The sequence below is a fragment of the Anastrepha ludens genome, chromosome 5 (assembly GCF_028408465.1).
Source record: "Anastrepha ludens isolate Willacy chromosome 5, idAnaLude1.1, whole genome shotgun sequence".
NCBI classification, from domain to species: Eukaryota; Metazoa; Arthropoda; class Insecta; order Diptera; family Tephritidae; genus Anastrepha; species Anastrepha ludens.
Genome location: NC_071501.1, coordinates 11,532,188 through 11,556,228, shown reverse-complemented (window position 1 = coordinate 11,556,228; position 24,041 = coordinate 11,532,188). Strand labels below are relative to the sequence as shown.

The following is a 24,041-nucleotide window of genomic DNA, read 5'->3' as shown; positions in this document are numbered from 1 at the left end:
TTTAATCAATTGTTAATGATTAAGTTGATTATTTTTAAAACATATTTTTCATTCACATGTTTAGATTTTTTTTAGTGCTTATAATAACTCCATCTCCTCATTATAATTATTGCAGAGCAGAAAATAATGATTTTTGAAATGCTTTGTTTTCTAGTAACTCTTCTGTTTTCTATTCCTCTATCTATGCATATCAAATTCTAATTATATTCATTATATTTACATGCATAAACGTGCATATGTAAGTAAAAATCCCTTTGATTAAGCCGCAATTACACTTGTTTTTGTTACTAATCATATACAGTTTCCCCTCAAGCTCACTTCCCTACCAGTTAACATTTGATACAAATACCTTTGCAAATGCGAAACTCATCACTCACAGCTTTTTTATTGTCATTTCATCACTTAAATTGTTCTCGTACTTTCTGCCCCAAACAAACACATGCAAAATATTTATTTTCTCATTGTTTTTTACTATTATTATTATTATTGGCTACTATCTCTCCTCTCACACATCTAACAAAGCATGTGAACTACTTAAAGCAAATTACCTAATTCTTCAAACTAAATGTAGGAAAAAAATCCCGAGAATTGCGCGCACGCTGAGGAATGTAGGAATGTACAATAGCTGATGTTGACAAACTTTATTTCCATATAAAAATTGTATCATACAATAATATCTATGCATGCATACATGTGTTTATATGTGTGTGCTATGTGCATTAGTAAATTCATAAAAGTACGTAAATACCTGTATCAGCGCACTTAGTACAGAAGAAAGTGTGTGATAAAAATGCTTTGCTCATAATTCTATTTATTTTCTGTGCACAGATACTCGAGTAAATAAACAATTATGGCAAAGTTTGCGGTTACTAAAGCAAAATGTAAAAGACTCAGATAAAATTAAGCAAAAAAGTATTTAGACTTTGTGTTTAAGTAAGAAATGCTGGATAAAGAAAGTCTGATAATTACATAACCTTTGAAAGCTTCAAGTTGACATTCAACTTCAAGGTAAGCGTAACTGCAAATAAAAGCGTAATTAATAAAATTGTGAAGATTTAACATTTTTTCTTTCAACGATATTGCGATAGCTTGATGATGAACGCTAAATTGGCCAAGTAATTAGCGACACCTTGTCTTCGCTTATCATTAATCATGTTTAAATCGCATTCAAGCAAAGCCTGATTTTTTACTTTTAATTGCAATTCGAAGCCAAATCGAATAAAAAATCACAGAAAAATAAAATAAAAACAAACAAATTTCAACATTATTGTGCGCGGGAAAGCTGGCTTAATTAATTTTCCGTTTTTGACGGGCGCAGACTAAATTGCCAAACGAAACTGTTACCTATGACTTAACGAAAAACTGCATAGGTATTTATATACATATACACACATACATATGTATATACAAGAAAATAAAGATAAATTACTTCACTCGGTTTGGAGTTGAAGCGCGCCGAATGCGTAGCTGTGTGTTTCCCCTTGTTTCCCCTTGTTTTTGGTTGTTGTCTTTTTCTCTATGAACGCCAACTGTAATGGTCTTAAATAGGTAAATTTGCGAAACGATTAGAAACCAGAGGCATATCATTTCGTAACAAATAACAACAACAGTGGGATTTCGACATATTGAGATAAATACGAACCAAACAACAAAAAACTACTGCAGACAAAAACCAAGATATCAAAATAACAACAAAACAAATGAAATAAAATAAAAAAATTGAAATAAAACAAATCAAATAAAACAAAACAAATAAAAGTATGCGAAAACAATTAAAGTGATAGCGAAATTATGAAGTTAGCAAAAGAAATGTTGGTAAACAAAAACTACAAAAGATTGACTGCAATTTTGTGAATTCAAAGAAAAATTAATAATAATAGGAACAGCAGTAGAGAGAGAGAAGCGAAAATAAATGAAATAGCTTAAGGGGTAACACCACTGTAGAAATTTCAAGAAATTGATTTTTTTTTATAAGCTTAAAAAATTCTTTGAACCTTTTAAAATACAGAACAAAAAGTTTTATACGTTACCGAAGTTTATTTCATAAATATTTTAAGCTTTTAACCAAGCGTTAGTGACTGCTACCTAACGACTTCTCCAAATTTCCAAACTTTAAACGCGTTTTTCTCAAAACACGTTTTCTGAAATTGGCACGCAGCATAACTCAAACAATTTTAAAGATTTTTAATCAGGTTTTTCACTACGTCTGTATAATAACCTTCTTAAGAGAAGAGCGTAGGGGATTTTCGATAGATTAATTTAAACGATTGTTATAATTATTTAAGTGCCGAGTTTTTTCCTTCAAATGCTTGCTAATTCCACAAAAATAAATATTTTTTAAATCCCCTACGTGTTTCTCTAGCTATTCTTATCTAGATTAAGAAAAAAAATGCTTCTTTGTTCCAGATTAAAATTTGCACCCTCTGTGCTGCGTGCCGCGGAGCTCCTTCAAGAGAAACCACATTACAAAAATGTCTCCAATGCCGCCATTTTGTAAAATGTTTCGATCAAACTTTGTAGTTTTGTATTTTAGTATATAAGTAATAACTTCCCAAATCAGAGTGATTGTTTTCCCTTTCCTTCTATACAAAAAATTCTTTAAAAATCGTGTTTATTTTACGCGTGTACAGTGGTGTTACCCCTTAAGAAAGATAGAGATTAGAGAAAATCTAAGAAAAAAAAAAAATTGGTAGTAGCCATTGCGCGAAGCTTGTTATGCTGTAAATAAAATTTGGCAGATAAATTAGGTTGACTTGGCAGCAGCAGGCGTAGCAAAGCAATTATACCACCAACAACAATGCTGGTAACTAAGGTGAAATGCAAGCAATGTTATATGGACAAAAAAAAAAAAAAAAAAAAAAATGAAAATATATCAAAAAAAAAATAGAAAAAATACAACAAACGCAAAAAAATAATTAATAAAATGAAAAATAAAATAAAATAAACTGAAAGAAACGAAAATTAAAAAGGAAAATTTAATCAAAACAAAGATAAATAAAAAAACCGTTAACTAGACCGAAATAAAAGAAAATAATTTGGAATTTGGCGGCCGCCGTAGCCGAATGGGTTGGGTTGGTGGAACTACCATTCGGAATTCACAGAGAGAACGTAGGCTCGAATCTCGGTGAAACACCAAATTAAGAAAAACGTTTTTCTAATAGCGGTCGCCCCTCGGCAGGCAATGGCAAACCTCCGAGTGCATTTCTGCCATGAAAAAGCTCGTCATAAGAAATATCTGCCGTACGGAGTCGGCTTGAAACTGTAGGTCCCTCCATTTGTGGAACAACATCAAGACGCGCACCACAAATAGGAGAAGGAGCTCGGCCAAACACCCCCCAAAAGGGGTGTACGCGCCAATAAATAAAATAAATAAATTAAATTAAAACAAAATCAAATTTAAAAAACCATAAAAGAACAAAATAAAATATTAAAAAATTTAATCTGTACTATAAAGGTGAATGGCTCTCCGCGTATCATTACGAAACGACAACACCAAATTACGTAAAAAATTTTATACACTCGTATTTTCACCCAATGAAGGTTATAGGCAAGATTTTATGATGGAACTCCCTTCCCACAGCCCCCAGGCCGCGCCTCCACTCTCATTCGTCACTAATAATCGAATATTTGCTTAAATTTAATCTAAAAAATCTAAATTTTTCCTATTTCCCACTATTTATAGCACACTCTAGACTTCATAATCCGCATAAGCTGTTCAACTATGACCCAAATGTAAAGTTTAAAAATGGTTTGAGACAGAAAATTAATAAAAATAATTTTGCTTGATATTTTTCTGATTGGTTGTTTTGATTTTATTCAACGAGGCATAGCAACGGATGCCGGGTATTGTAATATTATGGTTATTAATAAAAAATTATTGTTTGTAATTCTTTTATATACAGATTCTAAATCCCCAATATCCAAACCACTCCTACGCGAGCGGGGCCGCGGGTTAAAGCTAGTTTTGTATAAAAAACAACATAAAATAAGATAACATATAATTAAAACAAATTTCCAAAAGGAAAAAATAAGATGAAATGAAATTAAAAAATAAAATAAAGTAAAGAAAAATAAATAAAATTAAAACAAAATAAAATAATATTATATGTTAAATTATTTATGTATAAGAAGGGATCAAATAAAATAAAATGAAATAAAATAAAATAAGATAAAACAAAATATAAGAAATCAGGAAAGATAAAACTATAAATTATAATTACTGGAATTAAAAATTAAATAAAAAAAATTACATCACGAAAAATACAATAAAAATAAACAAAAATAAATTAAATTAAAACAACTTTGAATAAAACAAAGTTAAATTACTTAATCCAAAATAATTTTATAAATAATGAAAGGATGATTTTTTTACATGGAGAAAATCCGCAACAACGTCAGTGGAAAAATATAAAAAATAAATCACAATTTTGAGTCCCTTCAAACCTGCACTTTTCCTACATTTTCTATGATTCCTAAATAAAAAGATTGAACCTTTATTAAAAGTTTGCTGAATTTCTGTAAATATGGTACAATGTTAAAAACTCGTTTTAATATAGTTTTTGGCATAGAATAACTATATTTTTATTATAAAAATAATGAGCATAAAAAAAATAAGAAAACAGTCAAAACTTGTCAGTATGAATCTTAATAATTTCGCAACGGAATATGCAATAAAATGAAATTCACCTTATATTTAAATTAACTGAAAATATTGAACTAAAATTAATTTAAAAACATAAACTAAAATAATTTAAAATAATAAACTAAAGTTAATTTAAAATAATAAACTAAAATGAATTTGAAACAATCAACTTAAATGTATGAGAACAAATTTATAAAAGAGAAAAACATCAACACCATTCGCCCTAACAAGTTGCAATTGCCCACATTCCACGCTGCGGCAGTGGGCCGCTTGTACTTTGCTGCCTGCGCGCCAGAAATGTTGCTCCAACCACTACAAGCCCAACACCCAACGCCAACCATCCACAAAACGTTGGCGTTAACAGCAACAATTTGCTTGCCTTGCTGCAACTTCAGGCTGTGGCTGACCAGCAGACACTCGTCCGTCCGCCGCACAGGCTGTCTGCATTCCCCTTTTTTGCTTGGGGGCTTTTCTGTATCGCGCAATGCCAACCAAAGCTGAACGCCAACCATTCAACGTCATGGTCTCTTTTTCTGGCGTGACGTTGGCGTCGTCATGCAGCGCTTGCATGCCGCTTGTCCATTGTTGCATGCTGCTTGCTGCCTGCAATTTTTATGCCTCATTTCCACAAAAGAGGAGCACCACTCAATATGCAGTGGCATGGCAAAGGAAATAACAACAATAACAATTTAAAGCGAAACTAAAAGTTGCATTGGCAAACACATTTTCAAGCAACCAGCAACACCAACTAACCAAGCAATGCAACATGATCAATATTGACAACAATATATACTTACATATATTTACAACAACAAAACAAAATCAATTTATACCCAACACACAATCCAGTGCAAGGGGCATAACGCATAAGCATTACGACAGCTCAGCTTGAATCAGTTTTCTTCCACACAGCAACGCTTTGCCAGCTTGCCAGCTTCAGGTTGTTGCTTGTTGTGTGCTTGTTGATCGTATTCACTACCTTCTTTGTTGGTATGGTTGTTTGTGTTATTACTGAAGCGTCACAACGTCATTTCCCCAGTTGTGGTGGCGACCAGCAACGCCGCTTGGACGCTGCGCTCCACGAACGACTCGGCTCATTGCGCGTCCAAACATCACGGCGTGCAGTTCGCCACTTCGGTTCAACTGCCTTTTCCAACTTCTTTATTTCACTCCGCTTCATTTCGTACAGTTCAGCTCGTTTATTTGGCAACTAACGATGTTTGTCGGCTGTGCGCGTAAGACCGCGTAATTCAAGTGTCAACGTCGCTTCAAAAATTTGTATTACTACTACGTTGCGGTGCTGTTTAAAGACGCTTTAATGCGCGAAATTGTTTCATTTTAGATTACTTAACGGTGTATTTATTGTTTTGTTATTTTTTTATTGTGAAAAACAAAAAGCAATTAACAAAGATTGTGTAAGATAAATTGTTTCGCTGACTGATAAAACTTTGCTTGTGTGTGGGTGCTGCGCAATGATAAAATTTTTAAGACATGTGAATTTGTAAAGAATTATTTTTTATTATTTTTTTTTTTTTGATGAAACCGTGCTGACATTAACTACGTGCAGACAAATATAATGCATGCTTTTATCGCACTAGGAAAAGAATGTGCAAATCTTTGAAATGCTGCTGAAAGTGATAAACAATGCTGATTTTGCAGCTTCTTTACACATTTTTTTTTTTAAACTGTATGACATTTTTATTAATGCACAAAAAGACGCTTAGTGGACACAACCTCGACAGGTTTAGCAGAGATCTGATTCTAAGTGAAATTTTGCATTTTTTGCTGCTAACTGAGAAGCCTGCCGTTGTTTTAGGATGCCTTCGAATGGCAGTTAGTTACCCCTGAGAATGTTGATTTCGTAGGAAATCACTTGCAAGTATCAGAGCGATTCCATGTCAAGAGATCCAAGTATTATATTTTGGGCACTATCGTACATTTTTCCAAAACTTGGTATTTGTACGCTTAAGTACAATAAGAAGTAAATTGAAAATATATTAAAAAAAAAGTTTCAACGTCAACTAAATCTCAAAATGAAAAATTTTTTTTTTCAATTTTTTTTACGAAATCTCAAACTTATACATTTTTTTAAATATTTTTTAGTTTACTCTGTCTCCCTAAAAAAAAATGCAGTACGCTATACTTAGCACAGCTTAATTAACCCTTTAATGTCTCTACAAACCTATTACCTGCTGGGTACCATGACACAATAACCAGTCGCGCATATTGCGGCCCATAATCTAATTTTGATCCAGAATTTTCAAGCGCATGCTGTTATTGTGATAGCTTTGAGTCATCGTATTAGCTTTGATAGCCAAACTATCCTACAAGTATTGTACAGCTCTCTAGCTAACTTGGAACTAGTTGGGCAATGCAATCAAGCGATGGATGGATGAATTGTGTTAAAATACTAAAAAAAAAGATATACATATATAGCGCCTTAATATTTTGGCAAGCTTTTAGTATTCATTTATTTACTTATTTTATATATTTTTTTTAATATTTTTTTTTTATAGTTTATACTAATAATAAAGACTAAGTTAATCAAAATTTGAAACTGTGTACAAGATTTTTAAGAATACCAGAAATTGGCCTCAAAATTAAAAAAAAAATCATTGTACGCAGTTTTGTAGCCCAATAAATTTTAGTACATAAAGAGCTAGGGCGAGTCCCTATGCTCCAGTTAGAGAAACAGGAACCGATGATGATGACGAAAGAGCAAAGTTGGAAGTGGCTCAAAATTCTTGGTGATTTTTGATAATTTTTTTTCACCTGACGGTATTGCGTATTTTCTCCATATAAAAAATTTCAAGACAAATCTGTACACCGTCAAGCAAAATATTATAAAAAGTCAATTGAATTTTCTAGCAACTTTAAACTTTGAATATTTCGAAATTTTGATGGAAATTTTCGGAAAATGTTTTGAATTCTATATAGTTTTTTTATTAGACAATAAACTATAATTTTATTAAATATATACATATATAATTGGAGCGTACACCCTTTTTGGGTGTTTGGCCGAGCTCATAGTCCTATTTGTGGTGTGCGTCTTGATGTTGTTCCACAAATGAAGGGGCCTACAGTTTTAAGCCGATTCCGAACGGCAGATATTTTTTTATGAGGAGCTTTTTGCATTTTGGTCTTTCACCGAGATTCGAACCTACGTTCTCTCTGAAAATTCCGAATGGTAGTCACGCACCAACCCATTCGGCTACAGCGGTTTTATTAAAACAAAAAATAAATATAAAAAATATAGTCAAACCTTTTCAAACGATCAGGGTGTTAAATATTTTCGAGGGCTGTAGAATGTTTAAAGCCAAAAATATCTGTGAATTTTCAACAATAAAAAAAGGGTTTTTCTTCACTTTTTTTATGATTCAATAAACTTAAAAAAAAGAAATTTAATTACATTTAATTTAATAAAATTTTGAAAAAAAATTTATTAAAAAAAAATTTATTTTAATAAATTTTATTTAAACAAATTTGCCACAATAAAACAAGGTTTTATCTTCACTTTTTTCTGAAACAACATACTTAACAAAATTTTAAATACATTTAATTTATTTAATAAAAAAAAATTTTAAATAATATTGAATTTTGAAAAAAATAGTATTAAAAAAATTTTATTTTAATAAATTTTATTCAAAAAAATTTTCCAATTTTATAATTTATGTAATTTCTTTTCCAAAATATTTAAATTCAATTTTTTTCAAAATTTTATTACATTAAATTAAATTTATTAAAAACAAATTTTTTTAATTGTTGAAAATAACCGCAGTAATTTTTGACTTCAAAAATTGCACAGCCCTCGAAAAAAATTGTTCCCCTCAGTATTTTGACCAGTTTTGGCTACTTTTTTTATTTATTATTTATTTTTATGAAAATTATAGCTCATTGTCTAATTCAAAAAACATTTAAATCTCAATTTCAGACTGTATACAAAAATTTCAAATTTTCTTAAATACAATTTACAATATTAAAATAAATTTAATATTTCTTTAAAAAAAAATTATTTAAATAAATGATTTATTTAATAAATTTATTTAAATAAATACATTTCTTAGAACATTTTTTTTTTATAAAATAAATAAATACAAATTTTTTTTCAAAATTTTTGAGGGAATTTTTTTTTTGCCAATTTATAATCTGGCATTGTCAATTTCATTCTACGTTTACCTTTTTTCTGGTAAAGTAGCTGAGCAACATTTCCGAATTATTCAGATTAATTAGTTATACCATGAAAATTTCCACCGAACTGTAATGAGTCGGTTGGTCGTCTAACCAACCTGAATGGACTTTGCCCAAACTCAAAATGGGCGGGTGAACGAATTCGAGCAAATACATTCATTAATAAATGCCTGCTCCTGCGGTCGAAATACCGAAAAAAGCTTAGTTTAAAAATGAGCAAAATCAGCCGTTTTCATGTCGTTAAGCCGTATTGCGAATTTCCTAGCAGTCCATAATTTGGCGGATTGGCGTTAGATAGATTCTTTATTAGATCTCATGGTCTTTGGAGTCCGGGTTGGCGTTAAAATCTCTTTCTTAACCTTATAAGATGAAATTAATTCAAGTGAACTTTTGAAGTGACGAAACTTCTCCAATTAGGCTCTGCAAAGCTTGTATTATGCCCCTAATACACCCCGCGACAAAGCGTAGACCGTTACAGCATTTCGACCATTTTTGACCATGTTTTGACTTTTATGTTCATTATTATTTTATAAAAGTGTAGCTCATTGTCGAACAAAAACCGAATGAATCTAATTTTAAAATTTTATACAAGTATTAGAAAAAAGCCTTAGATTTTTCATATTCCACTTTTCCACTGTTTTTAATTAGAGTTTCTAGAAAAAAAATTTAATTTAATTTTATGACTTATTAAATTTTAGCATGTTTGATGTTGCTATGATAATTCCGTTGATTTTTTATAGTTTTTGTTTTTTTCTAACTGTTTTACAAATTTTCTCCATATGAGAAAAAATGTCGTGCATTCGTTATGTGGAGAAAATGCGTAAGACTCTCAGTTGCATTATTCAGTGCAAATTTTGTAATCGGCTTTAAACTAGCTTCTCGATATGGCAGAGGTTCGATAATTTCAGCATGGCTCCTATCTTGAAATTGAGATATTTATTAAAGTTCCACTTATGGTCAGATTTCATTCATATTGAGAATTTACATGGAAAAAAATAACTCTGCACAAAAGGCCCTTTAAAGATTTAAATACAAAACTAGTATATAAAAGTGAAAAAAAGAACTAAAGATGTCTCATTTTAAAAAATTAACTATTTAAAAAAAATATATTTGAAAAAATTTAAAACAAATTTAAAAAAAATGTCAAGCTTTATACAAAAAAAATTTAAAAAAATTTATATGTATGTATATAAATGATAAAAAGAACTGAAGATATTTCATTTTAAAAAATTCAATATCAAAATTTTCAACACTAAATAAATTAAAAAAATTTAATTTTCAGTTTACTTTTTGTGATCTCATTTTAAAATATTAACTATAATATTTAAAAAAATATTTGAAAAAAATTTATTTTTTTTTTTTGTACAAGCTTTATACACATCTTTTTTTAAATAAGTATGTAATTGATAAAAAAAACTAAAGATATTTTATTTTAAAAAACTCCATACCAAAATTTTCATCATTAAATAAATCAAAAATATTTTTAAATATTTTTTTATATTAAAAAAAAACAAGTACAAATACAAAATAAACTAATTTTCAGAAAAATTTAGAACTATGTCGAAAATATTTCAAAAACAATTTTTTTAAATGTATGTTTTATCCAAAAAAAAATTTAGTTTTTTCTCCTTTATTTTAGGTATACATCTGTCCATTGACATTAAGTACGTCGTTTAACAATTTGGAAATATAGAAATAAAGAACTACAGATATTTCATTTAAAAAAACTCTATACGAAGATTTTCAATATGAAATAAATCAAAAATATTTTTAAAATATTTTTTTAAATGAAAAAAAAAACTTTACCTTTACTTCACTTCAGGTTACCTCTTTTTATACTCAAGCCTACAAATAAACCGATTTTCAAAAAAATTGAAGATCATGTCGAAAAACAATTTTTTTTAAATGTGTTTTTATCCCAACAAATTAAATTTTTTTTAATAATAACAAAATAGCTCAAGATTTTTCATTTTAAAAAATGTAATACCAAAATTTTTAATATTGAATAAATCTCCAAATTATTAAATTTCTTTGAAAATTGTTTACACAATTGCCTTCAACCATTTTTTAGTAGAATTGACGAAAATGTCCAATCGCTCTATAATGGAGCATATTTACTCATTTTCGTTTTCGTTACAAAATTCGAAAACCTCCAAGGAATTTCGAAAAATCATATATTTCTTGTATGCCTTTGCAAACACTCGCTTATCTTTCAACGGCTGCTCATTCAGCAACAAATTTTATAAGAAAAAAATTGCTATGAAACACAGAATAGTTTCTGTTTATTTTATTTTGAAGAAAGCATTCTTTCTTCTCTATTTTCTTTTCGTTTCTTTACTTAACCTCACGCCTATAAATCAAGAAATGCGGTTAGCTGCGTGAGAACGCAAATGTGCCACATAAAATATTTAAATGAATGCATAAATAAATTTACTAAAGGTGTAAGCGAGGATGTATGTACATATATATGTAAGTGTATGTATGCATGTAAGTGAGTACGTAACGATTTTTCTTCTGCTAAAGCAACAACTTTCTGCAGTTTCCCGCAAACGCAAAGAACTTTCATCTTTTGATCTTTTTTTACAACTACAAACATCTACTCGTGAATGTGTGTATGTACAATAGTTGAGTGTGCGGTGAGCGCCGCATTGCAGTTTTTCATAGAAATTAATTTTATTTATTAATATTACTCGAATAACTTGTGGTAGTTCTGACATGGACGCGGTGCACATACTCGCACATGTTTTGTTGTTGGCATTTATGCTTGAACTGCGCCACCACCAACGCCATGTCTGAGCAAAAGGCGATAATATGTAGAGGTGAGGAAACACAATGGATGAGTGAGTGCCTGGCAAGGCAAGCCGATACAGAAGGCAGTGTTGTTGATGATATGGATGTACGTGATGAATCATCTTGGCACTGTAGGGGCACCACACACACACACACACACACGCAACGACCGAATGTACGGCTAATTGACTGGCACATTGGCATACATACATATGTATGTAAATACACTTGCACGTATGTGGTGGTGTGTGGTTATAGAAAAATACTTGGTGGTTATATTTAAGAATGAGGTATCTTCTACTACATTGCCTCGATAGATCGCACGCTCCCTACTCCTCAGTCGGCTATTTGGCCTCCTGTGTTGCGTGTGTGGCTAACCAGCCAACCGCACTTACCTTGAGCCAGAAACGCAGCCATCTACCTACTCACACATTTATAGGCGCATATGCGCATACCTGTTAACAACAATGATACAAGAAACAAGAACAATGTCTATTATAACTGTCCTATTAGCCCAAAGGCAATCACCACTAAATGCCAGCAGCTCAGACTCTCATTGATTGCTACAAGGCATTATACGCGTACCTAGCGGACAAATGTGCGATTGATCGCACTAAAAGGTTCCATCTCACGCTCGAGAAGGTTTATCGCATTTTCTACTTCATTAGAACTTTTCATGAACGTTGCGCGAGCATTGGGCACTATGACGTGATGTGATCATGAATATTTTTTCTCTTAAATACCAAACAAAACAACAATATATAAGGTGCGTTTCATAACCATAAGACACCCCTAATTTTTCGAAATATTTTAATATATAGATTTCAGAGAAAAATAATATTTTACACATCGATTCAAGTAACAAAATGTATCTGTTTCATTACAGAACTTAGAACTTTTTTAATAATAAGGAAAATGATTAACAAAAACGTATTTCCAGGCGTTTCAAAATGATAAGACACTGTTCAATTAAAGTGATCGCTTAACAAAAGAATACTTTTTCAAATTTTTTTTCTGTCGTCTAGAATATTTTAGTATTCTATGAAAGCACCATTTGCTTTAGCCACACAAAATAACCTTTTTTCATCGATTCTGCTAACTTTTTAAGTAAATCTACATCTAGAGAATCCCATTTTGCCTTAATTGCCGCTTTAAGCTCATTGGTGCTGTCAAATTGGCGTCTGTTGGGGTCGTAAACTCTTCTGACTAATATACCCCAAATATTTTCTATTGTGTTTAGATAAGGAGAACACGCCGGCCAGTCCATAGTTTCTATGGCGCAATCGGTCAAATACTGCCTTGTTTTCCTGCTTACGTGGATTCGGGCGTTATCTTGCTGAAATACGAAGGGCACTTCCGGGTTATTCTGATTAAAAGGAAGTAGACTACTTTCCAAAACGTTGTTGTAGTCTCCACTCCTCATTCGCGATGATGTAAACTGTACATCAAGAGTTGCTTTCGATGTAAATGCACAGCAAACCATAACAGAACCTCCACCGAAGTTGCGCTTGGAAAATAAGAGGGACTCTTGCACAAAAAAAATCTCTCCAATAAATTAAAAAACTATCGGGTCCATTAAAGTTCCATTTTTTTCATCCGAAAATATAACCTTTTTAAAAAATAACATGAAATTGGGCAACATTAAAAATATTCCAAATATCTTACAGTGTCCCAGTTGGTGTCTGTTGTTTTTGAAATCTTATTTTGAACAATAGCGGCCAAGTTGGCGCAAGCCTTAGTCGAGTTAGAAGCTTTTCTTATGATTGCTAGCTGCTCTTTCCCGACTTGATAGTGATAATTTTCTGCCAACGAGCTTCAAAATGTTATAATTCTCAAGACTCCGTTAAAATTCCGGATAACACAACAAGTTCTGCCTGTTTTTTTATGCAATTGTTCGGTGCGCAACTAAGCTCCCCCTGTTTGCCAATAGATGCAGTGTTGCTTGTCGATTCTAACATAACCTAAACGTCATAAACCAAGCTTTTGTTTTGGTATCATATACTTTTGGTTTTGTGAAAATGTCTGATTTTGTGCCGAATAATCGTCATTTGTGGGAAGTGTTGATTTTCCTCTTTCATTCGAAAAAAACGGCGGCTGAAGCGCATCGAGACATCGAGAGCTACAAAAAGTTTAGTTTATGGAGATGCTGCTTTAAGTGAAACAACGTGCCGAGATTGGTTCCGTCGCTTCAAAGACGGTGATTTTAATGTTGACGACCGTCCGCGTGAAGGAAGGCCAAAAACCTTTGAAGACGCTGAATTGGAGGCATTGCTCAATGAGGATCAGTGTCAAACGCAAGAAGAGCTTGCTTCAGTATTCGGAGTTACCCTCCACTCCATTTCCAAGCGATTTCATGCTTTGGGAATGACTCAGAAGCAGGGAACTTGGGTTTCTTATGAGTTAAAACCAAGGGCTGTTGAACGTCGTTCTTTCGCCTGAAAACAACTGCTCCAGCGGCAAAAAAAGGAAGGGTTTTCTTCATCGCATCGTGACGGGTGATGAAAAATGGATTAAGTACAGCAACCCAAAGAAAAGAAAGTCTTGGGGACTGCCCGGTCATGCTTCTACGTCGTCGCCTCGACCGAATATTCACGCTGCGAAGGTTATGCTATGTATTTGGTGGGACCAAGTTGGTGTTATTTATTATAACTGTTAAAACTAAGCGAAACCATCACTGGGGACTCATCACTCTACTTCAGTTGATGCGATTGAGTCCAGCACTGTGCGAGAAACGGCCGCAATACACGGAGAGGGATGAAAAAGCTATTCTACAGCATGAAAACGCTCGGCCTCACGTTGTCAAACTCGTTAAAACCTACCTGGAAACACAGAAATGGAAAATCCTACCCCACCCGCCATATTCTCCAGATATTGCGCCGTCCGATTATCACCTGCTCCGATCGATGGCACATGGTCTGGCGGACCAGCAGTTAGTTCCATTCATATGAAGACATCAAAAAATGGCTTGATCCGTGGATAGTCCTTTTATCACTTCAGAAGCTTATTTTCGACTAGTGTCTTATCATTATGAAAGACTAGCAAAAGTGCAGCTTCTTGGCAAACGATAACGGTTCTACAATTGATGTAAGTCTTAAGTCTATAACTGTTAAAGTGATGCCAAATAAAAACTACTCCGGAAAGTAAAAACGAGCTTATGGTAGTTCAAAAACTCGTATACTAAAGGTGTCTTATGATTATGAAACGCACTTTATGAGACGCACGCACACACATTTTTTCCTATCCAATGACTGTGTGCCTGTGCCTGTGCGTTTGTAGTAAATCAGCTGTTGATTGTGTATCGCATTGAATTCTGAAATCATACTCCAACGAAATGTTATGAGTCAGCATTTTTTCCCTAAAAATCAACAGCCTCAAATGGTTAAATTGAATTGAATGAGTTCAACTCGAGCACACGCAACCCCAGCTGTGGCTTACGTCTACTCGTAAACGACCGTCAGCCATATTTCGTTGTGAGAGGTTTCAAGCAGATCACACACGATCGATCAGCGATCAATTCCTCCGTACTATTTGTCTTTTACGTACAGATATTGCGTATGCCCGTAAATTGGCAAGAAGTAAAACCAAATAAACAGCTGTTAATGCTCATTAATGATCATATCAGGATCCTCTTTGATCGTTCAATCACATTTAATGTGCTAAGCTTATTACCTCATGCGATTGTTATTATATGGTATATGTAGTTTGACCTCGTATCGGGCATGCATTGGGAGCTTCTTTTTTAATGACCCGTTTTACGTTTGCTGATTAGCCATTTGTTAGACTTCGGCCGCCACTCAGCATTTGTTATGGATTTTCTGTGAATTTTCTGTGTCAGTCGTGCCAAACGTTTCGAAATCCTGTTTGGAATTCACTGTGGACGGACTTTGAATAAGCGTTAAGTATTATTTATTGACAGCCGACAATTTTATGATCCATAAAAATCACTTCTTGTAGTGCGTATGTGGTGGTGATCTTTTCAGCTTTAATGAATTTACTCTAAGTGTTTGTATGAAAACGTCTTTAGAGACGGCAGTTGGAGATGAAAAAAAAAACCAAAAAAAATATTGACAAATTGCTATTACCGCTAAAGCAGGAAAATACAAGAAGGAATTTGGAATGCATATTGACAAAGAGCTCATAAACCAGTTAAAAAAAATTTACTAAGTAAATATGGAATTTTTTTTTTTTCAAAATTTTCGGAGTGATTAACGATCACATATCCAACTAGAAGCCCGATGGTCCAATGGGAAAAGAGGCAACGGTAATGATGAAACTAGATGCTTAATTATTTAGTTTGGGCCATAGCGCCCATTCTATTCTGCTTAACCTACTCACTTACTTACTTAGATGGCAGTTCAACCGTATTTCGGTTTTGGTCGAATCTAAAACACTGTGCCAACTAGCTGGGTTCGCTGCTCGTTGGAGCCAGTTGATGACACCGAGTGCTGTTAGGTTATTGCCTCACTTGGCCTCCCCAACGCAGGTTAGATCTCTCTCTTCCGCGTCTTCCACGTGTGGGTAACCTCTCAGAAGACTGCCGTGCCGGAGTACTTCCGTTCATCCTCGAGACATGGTTACGACAACACAGCCGTTGTGATTTAATGCGATTCACTATATTCACAACTCGGTATAGCTCATACAGCTCGCTGTTCTGTCGAATAAGGAACTCATTTCGCCTATGCGAAGAGAACCAAAGATTTTTCGGAGAATTTCTCTCTCGAACGCTTCCCGTGCTGCGTCGTATACAAGGATGGGGATGACTAACCATGCGTCTGTAATTTGAGGCTTCTAATAAATTTGTGCACTTCCTTAAGACTATCGCTCCGCATCACCGATGGATTTAGAGACACACCGCCTAAGCAAATGAGTTCGCGTCTTGCACGAATTGCATATTCGCCGAGGATGTGCTCTGGCGTCTCATCACTTAGTTTGCAAAAATGGCAGATGCTTATTTCTACTAGTTGTGGTTTCTTGAAACGATAACAAGGAAAGCAATGTCTATCTGGTATCCAGTGAGAGCTCGTAAGACGTCTTTATACTGATTTAGGAGCCTACTTGATGCTCTTGTAGAAGGACGGAACGTTATTTTGCTTCTTCTGCCCTAGATTTTTTTATCCGGTGCTCTATGAATTTCGTATTCTCGCAGTAACTTCCTTTATGTGGGGTTTGGTAAGCCCGCAAAAGTATTCTGGCCCATAAAATTTTAATGTAGTGCCTATTATTGCAAGGCAGTCCACCTGTCCGTCGCTTGAAGTGTTGGAGAGGATGATTTTTGGACTCTTGTACGTTGGTAACGGCGAGTATCGTATAGGGAATGGAACAATGAGCTGTATGAGCTTAACGACTACATAGACGTAGTGCAGCGAATAAAGCTCCAGCGATTTCGTTGGCTAAGACATGCCGTCCGAATGAAGACAAACGCACCGACTCTGAAAGTATTCGATGCGGTACCAGCTGGTGATAGCTCTCTATGTTAACTACAAAGAACCCAGCCACTTTTGGTCAGGAAAATTTGAGTCGATATAATTATAAAAATCATACTTACTATTTTATTTGGCTCAGCAGGTTGTAAACAAAAACCTGTACGATTTTAACTGTTTTAATGGCCTCCAAATATTTAGTTTCCGTACCAGGCACAGCGAAAAGTTCTTGAAGATGGCTTCTAATTGAGGTCAAAATATCGACAAATAAATAATATCACAAATTTACTTTGTTGTTTTATACTTATACCAGTTTTGGGCTTACAAAATAAAACCCATACGCAAATAAATTTCCTTTGGTGATGCAACTAACCAGGCCGAGTTTTTGTCAGCGCAAAATAAAATCTCGACCTTTGCCCGCCACTTGCTGCTTGTTTTTCTCGCCAGTGGCTTAGAGAGTTCTCAGCTGCAGTGCGCGTAGGAAGATAATAATTTTTAGGCAATTATACTATAAACGTCTCTAAGCAGAGTTTTGGAAATGTGCAACATTCTATGTTTGTATACTGAATGTGATTTGCTTCATAATGGGACTGTTTATATTTATTTAAAGAAAAATTAAGTCACTCTAAATAAAAACAGCAGCTTTAACCAAATTCGATAAAATCTCAAGTTGAGAAATAAAAAAAATGAGTATAAACTAACTCGCATAATCAATTGCGTCTACTGATTAAAGCAGCGGTACCCAAGTATTTTTGCACTGTGGTCATCTTTAAAGGATACATTTTTCCACGATACCGCTTTGAAATGAAAGGTACCGACACCTGCGCACTGACAAATCCGGCATCAGATTAGAAATATTTGTATTATTGCTTTTGAATTTTGTGCATTATTTGAAGAAAGCTCTAAAGAGTATATGAAATAGTTTTCATTAATACTATTCATTAGAGGGAGAGAAGAAAGAGCTTCCTTTTCTGAGCATAATTTCTATCTACTTTCATTTTTTTTGTAAATTGATTTCTGATTCATATTTCCACTTGATCACTGCACCTGCAAAAAAATCACTTTCACACAAGTACGAATTCTTCATCTTCTTCTTGATTGGCGCGACAACCGCTTAAGCGATTTCAACCGAGTTCAACCAAGCGCGTCAGTCGTTTCTTTCTCCTGCTAACCGGCAGGACATACCAACTGGTCAGGTTAGTTCAAGTGAGGTCCTCTTCCACGTGATATTTTTAATACAGAAGAGACCTTCCTCTTCCTCTGCTACCACCAAGTGGTACCGCATCGAGTGCTTTCAGTGCCGGAGCATTTGTTTCCTTTCAGACAACATGACCCAGCCAACGAAGCCGCTGGATCTTTATTCGCTGCCCAATGTCTATGTCGTCGTAAAGCTCACACCGCTCATTATTCCACCGCCTACAATACTCGCCATCGCCAACGTACTAAAGTTCCTAAAATCTTGCGCAGAATCTTTCTCTCAAACATTCCAAGAAACGAACAGGCGGACTGTCTAGCGAAAATAGACACAGCATCAAAATTTTATGGGCCAGAAGCCTTTTGCGGACTTGGACTTCTAGAAAAACATCAAGTAGTCCTCTAAACTCGCCGTCGCCAATGTACTAAAGTTCCGAAAATCTTGGGCAGAATCTTTCTTTCAAAAACTGCAAAGGGCGGCTCATCGGATGGGTTCTACCCGACTAGAAATTTTGGTAAGGCAGTGATTAGGCGCAAATAAGGCAGACCGCATTCCAAATTTGCGCCTTATAAGGCAGCCAAACTAGGCACAAGTCACGAAAGGTATCGCCACACATCTGCCTCATTAGGCGCAGGTTCGAAAAACCGAACTTCGGTAATACTCCGGATGCCCTTCTACAAATCAGTTAGGGATTCCAATTTATGCCTAAGTGAGACACTACCACAGATTTTCGTGACCACAACCAAATTTGGTATTGTTCTGGCATGCCAATTTTTTCCTTGCCTAACGTGGGCCTGGTAAGGTAATAGTGAGGCGTGCCTCAGTAAGGCCTGTCTAATTCGGGCCTAACTGATTCTTCGGCATGCCTCACTGTAATTCTAGTCGGGTAGAGTACGTAACCGTTTTTTAGCAGCCCGTTTCAAGTCAAAATTTCGTCTGAAGCTGACTTTAGCTTCATTTTCTCCTGAGTTCTCGCTCTTTTTTTTCTGGTCATTTCCTCTTTTTCTTCATTCAAATTTTGCACGGCAAATCATTGCTGTAAATATCGAATTAAATTAAAAAAAGGAATAGTGATTTAACTTACATTTGCAGCGAACTTTTCACACTAAATATCTCGAAATTTGGATGAGATACAGCTGAACGGAAAAAACGCTCAAAATGAAGTGATATTTTTGCTGTCTTCCACTGTTAGTAAAAATGCACATCAACAGTGAAAAAATATTGAGGTTGGTATAGGCGCTGCCTGTAAACGAGGGCCTAGCAAAACACAGATTGGGAATGCCTGGTTTAAAGTATTGATTTGTATACAGTAAATAGCTGTATAAATGCATTCCGGTGTTGATGTGTTAGTAAATTTATGAACGCTTTGTGTTTTGCGAAACCGCCGTAACGCGATACTATTGTAATAAAGGAATTCCGGCGGCACCCACACTTCAACTTTTAATTGAATGTAAGATGATGAGCATTTTACAGAAATGTTTAGCAATGCTCAGGTAACTGATAATAAAATATATAGGCATACCGATAAAGGCAGTGAATGGCAATACGAGTGACTTCATTAAGTGATCATTACAAAGTAATAAAATTAATTGAACTGGAATAATAATTTCAACACGAAATTAAATCAGCAACGGGTTACAGTTTTTATAAGAAAACCCACTACAAATAGTGACTTATTGTTAAGCAAAAACAAAAAAAACAAAAAAAACAAAAAAGTGATCTACAGTGATCTGAAAAGTACGCATTGACAAGCAGAAAATTACAACAAATCAAATTGAGGTGATCACTTTTTTCTGCTTGAAGTGAAATTGTGTGAAACAACGCGTGATTAAATTCTTCAGCGGCGTACTCGTACATTAATTGCATTACTTTGAAAAAGTTTGCATTTGCATTTGCATTTTTAATTCAAAGCAAAAGTGCCCATCACGTGAAAATGGCTGCCACAATGCAACATGCTGCACCACCACCGCCACCAGCGTCCACGCCTGCCTCGTCTGCTGCAACGGCGAATGGCGCAACAAATCCCCAACTGAAACGCATTGTCTACTCGAAATATCGCGAACTCTTGGGCTCATACAATGGCAAGGCGAATGCAATTATCGAAACGCTGCCTGCGTATATGGTGCGGGAGGATCGCGGTTTTCATTGTGAGCCCAACAGCACAGCAACCGCAGCAGCAGCAGCAGCAAAAACCATTATATCGCTACCAGCAACTGCTCAGCCAACACGCCAACTAGCAACAGAAACAGCAAGAACAACAACATTGATTACACCGGCAGCAGGAGCAGCACCTACGAATGGAGACTGCACAGCGGCTGCGCTGTTGCGCCAAGTTGCTGCTGCGGCGGCGGCAGCCGCAGCGGCACAGGGTGAACGTGTGAGCGAATTGTAAGTGCGCAATTTTTCCGTGAGTGTAAATATTTTTATGTGAATTCACATACACATTCATATATACACATATAAACATATTAGTTTAGGTTACATAGGTATGTGGATCTGCTTTACTCTTTGCAAATATTTGCAAGGGTAGATTTGTAGTAGAGATAAGCGAAGCTTAATTCTTGAGTTAACTAAATAGGAAGCGCAAAGACTTTGTTCTGATGCTATCTAATTGTTGTTGCTGTGCTGTAAATCAATGTTATTTATTTGCACTGTTTTCAAAGGCACGATAAAAGACAAAGTGCATTACAAAAAATTAAAAACAAAAATAAAAATAAAAAAATATAATAAAAATTATTAAATGTTTACAAAATAGGAGCTCTAATGTTTTAATTATTATAACAATATTATTGTATGATAATTTATAATTATAAAAATTTATAAATATAGTTTATAGTTTTCGGTTTGAGAAGAGAGGGCTTTGCTACTAGCCTACATTTTTTGTGTTATGTGAATTTCATTTCAATCCGCCAATTCGTCCCCTTAGTATAACAATAGCCTATGTGCTCATAGGCTATTATTTTTTTATTGAATTTTGGGATTCTCCATCGTCGATTTTATATGTGGTCAAAATTTGGTCAAATTCTAGTTCCACAAAGTGCGTCAAATTGTCAGTCAAAAATAATAAATATTTACAGACATAATGAGATTTGAGTGAGAGCTACTTTCGACAAAAAGTTTGAAATTCATTTTCTCAAAACATCAAAAAATGTATAGGCTATTTTAATACTAAGGGGACGAATTCATTCTTTGTTTACAAGCCATTTAGTATCGACGCGCCACAGTATTTTCTACAATGGAAAAAATCAAGTATCGTGCAGTGATTAAATTTTTATTTTTGGAATGGTTACAAGCAAAGGAAATTTAAATTTTATGAACGAATGTTAAAAATGAGGGCTTTTAGCCATCAATTAGTACAGTAGAAAGATGGGTTGCTGAATTTAATCGCGGTTCTACAAGCCTTGAAGGACGTCCAAAAACAGCAACACCAGAATTTTTAGAAAAAATACAGGAAACAGGATATCGTATTGGAAAATCGTTGAGAGCCTATATGTACATATATATATGTAATTGACGCGTACACCCTTTTTGGTGTTTGGCCGAGCTCCTTGTTGATGTTGTTCCATAAATGGAGCGACCTACAGTTTCAAGCCGACTCCGAACGGCAGATATTTTTATGAGGAGCTTTTTCATGGCAGAAATACACTCAAAGGTTTGCCATTACCTGCCAAGGGGCGACCGCTATTAGAAAAAACCTTTTCTTCATTTTGATCTTTCACCGAGATTCGAACCTACGTTCTCTCTGAATTCCGAATGGTAGTCACGCACCAACCCATTCGGCTCCGGCGGCCATCGCATTGGATAGCATAAGCAATATTTTGACTAAAGTATTGGGCTTTAGAAAGCTGTGTGCACCCATGCATTTTCTTACAATGGAACAAAAAATCTTCTTTGATCTGAGACTTTTTCAGCAACATTTAGAGCGTTTTGGAAAGGATAAAGTTGATTTTGTTCGTCGATTCTTCGCTATGGATGAACCTAAATTAAAACAAGAGGCTGAAGAGTGGTGTGAATCTCGCGCTGCGAAACGAGTTCATGCCCAGAAATCGGTCAAGAGGGTTTTATCATCACTTTTTTGGGACACGAAAAGAAGTTTGTTTGTGAATTACTTCATCATCTTGAATTCCTAGAGTTTCAGTGTGGATTACTTGCAAACTGGTAAAACAAGAAATTATGAATTTTATTGTAACCTTTTTTAGAAAAAAATTGTGAAAAAATACCCAGTTTGCAAAAGAAAAAAAAATTGGTTCACCAAACAAAGTGGTGCAAGCGACTTTCAGCCCCCCTAATGCATTGGTAGACGAAATTTGTGCGCTAGAGACTCTCCAAATTTCGGTAGCGCACTTTGAAGACATTAAACTCAAAATGCGGCTTTAATTCGCAGTGAAATTGATTTAAAGCTGAGCCAATCTTCAGAAAAAATAAATTCTAGGAAATTCTTCCTTAACAAATCTTTAGTGTTTCAGCTTCATGTGCCATCAAGAGTTAAAAATAAATAAATAATTATCAAATTAAATTATTAAACTTATATCAGATGTTTGGTCGAGCTCCTCTTCCTATTTGTGGCGTGCGGCTCGATGTTATTCCCCAAATGGAGGGACCTACAGTTTTAAGCTGACGCCAAACGGCAAATGATTTTTATGAAAAACTTTTTCATGTCAGAAATACACTTGGAGGTTTGCGCGGAGAGGCTCGGCTAAACACCTGAAAGAAGTGTAAGCGCCAATTATTTTTTTTATTTTTTTTTTAAGTTTTCATAAGTAATTGCTCAAATTTGGCATTTTCGAGCACTACACTTTTCTCCAAATTGGTTGTGTTGTTTAACTAAATTTTTGTAGTCAAATAATCCGTTTGGGACTGCCCAGGAAGGGCTCGCTTCGAAAATTCAAGAACACCTACCTTCCTTTGAAGTTTTCATAAGACTTCAGCAGTGTTGAGCCTGTTTTGGCAAGCTCCATGGTATGATGAAATTTTTACTGAAATTTTTTACTGCGATTTCTTCTGCCCACATCCAATTTTCGTCTCAGTCTTTTTTAAAGTATTTCGGAAAATAAGTTTGGTATATCCATATTTTTACTTTCTTCTCTTGAATTCAAGTTTACAGAATTGAATTTAATTTGATTAAATTTAATTGAATTAATTGAAGTGAATTTAATTGAACTGAATTTAATCGATTTCAATTGATTTGAAATGTCGTACGCAGCATCCAAATTCAATTCTTGCACGAAAATTCGGCTACTTCTTAATTATTATTGAAAAAATATATTGGATATGGCACAGATTCTTAATAAATCTATCTATCACCTCGTACTCAAACCTCACCAGCACTCTTTTTATGTCAGCCTCATCAAGATTTTTCTGTTCACCACTCTAAGCCTTCCCACTGACAACCGCAACGCCATCTTGTGGTTTCCCGCTTTCTGCCTGACTTGTTAGTGTTTATCTATTTATAGCAACGCCTGCTGTCATTATGTCATGTTGCAGATGCAATATATAGCGCGCCAACCACCTTCCTCTACCCTCTACTACCCGCACGCACACACAAATACTTGCACACAACTTGCACCGATCGCATCACAATGTCGTTTATTGCAGAGTATTCCATTGTTGCTGTTTTTCTTCGCTTTCTGGCGTTGCCCTTGATCTTGAAAAATTGTGTGAGTCAGCCAGCAGCGTGGGGGAGGGTGCACCGTGTGATGTGAAAAAATGAAGAAAATGAAAAGTTGTGTACGTTACAAAGAGCCAGCAGCCCACTCCGAAAGATATTAAGTAAAATGCCATTGAACGCTCAAAAATGCCTTCCAAG

The 24,041-nt window shown here is 34.7% G+C and overlaps 1 protein-coding gene across 5 annotated transcripts in view; it reads left to right on the top strand.

Moving 5' to 3' along the window:
- LOC128862845 (uncharacterized) overlaps window positions 1-24,041 on the top strand; it is a 130,417-nt gene that overhangs the window by 36,806 nt on the left and 69,570 nt on the right. The window contains exons 1-2 of one of the 5 annotated variants that reach the window (XM_054101621.1): window positions 4,721-6,057; window positions 19,752-20,623. The exons of 1 other annotated variant lie outside the window; for it this stretch is intronic. In XM_054101621.1, the coding sequence (XP_053957596.1) occupies window positions 20,169-20,623 (455 nt within the window). In that variant the 5' untranslated portion in view covers window positions 4,721-6,057; window positions 19,752-20,168. Of the gene's footprint in view, window positions 1-4,720; window positions 6,058-19,751; window positions 20,624-24,041 lie in introns of those variants that run through there. 3 more of the 5 variants (XM_054101616.1, XM_054101619.1, XM_054101617.1) reach the window with 3 other exon arrangements.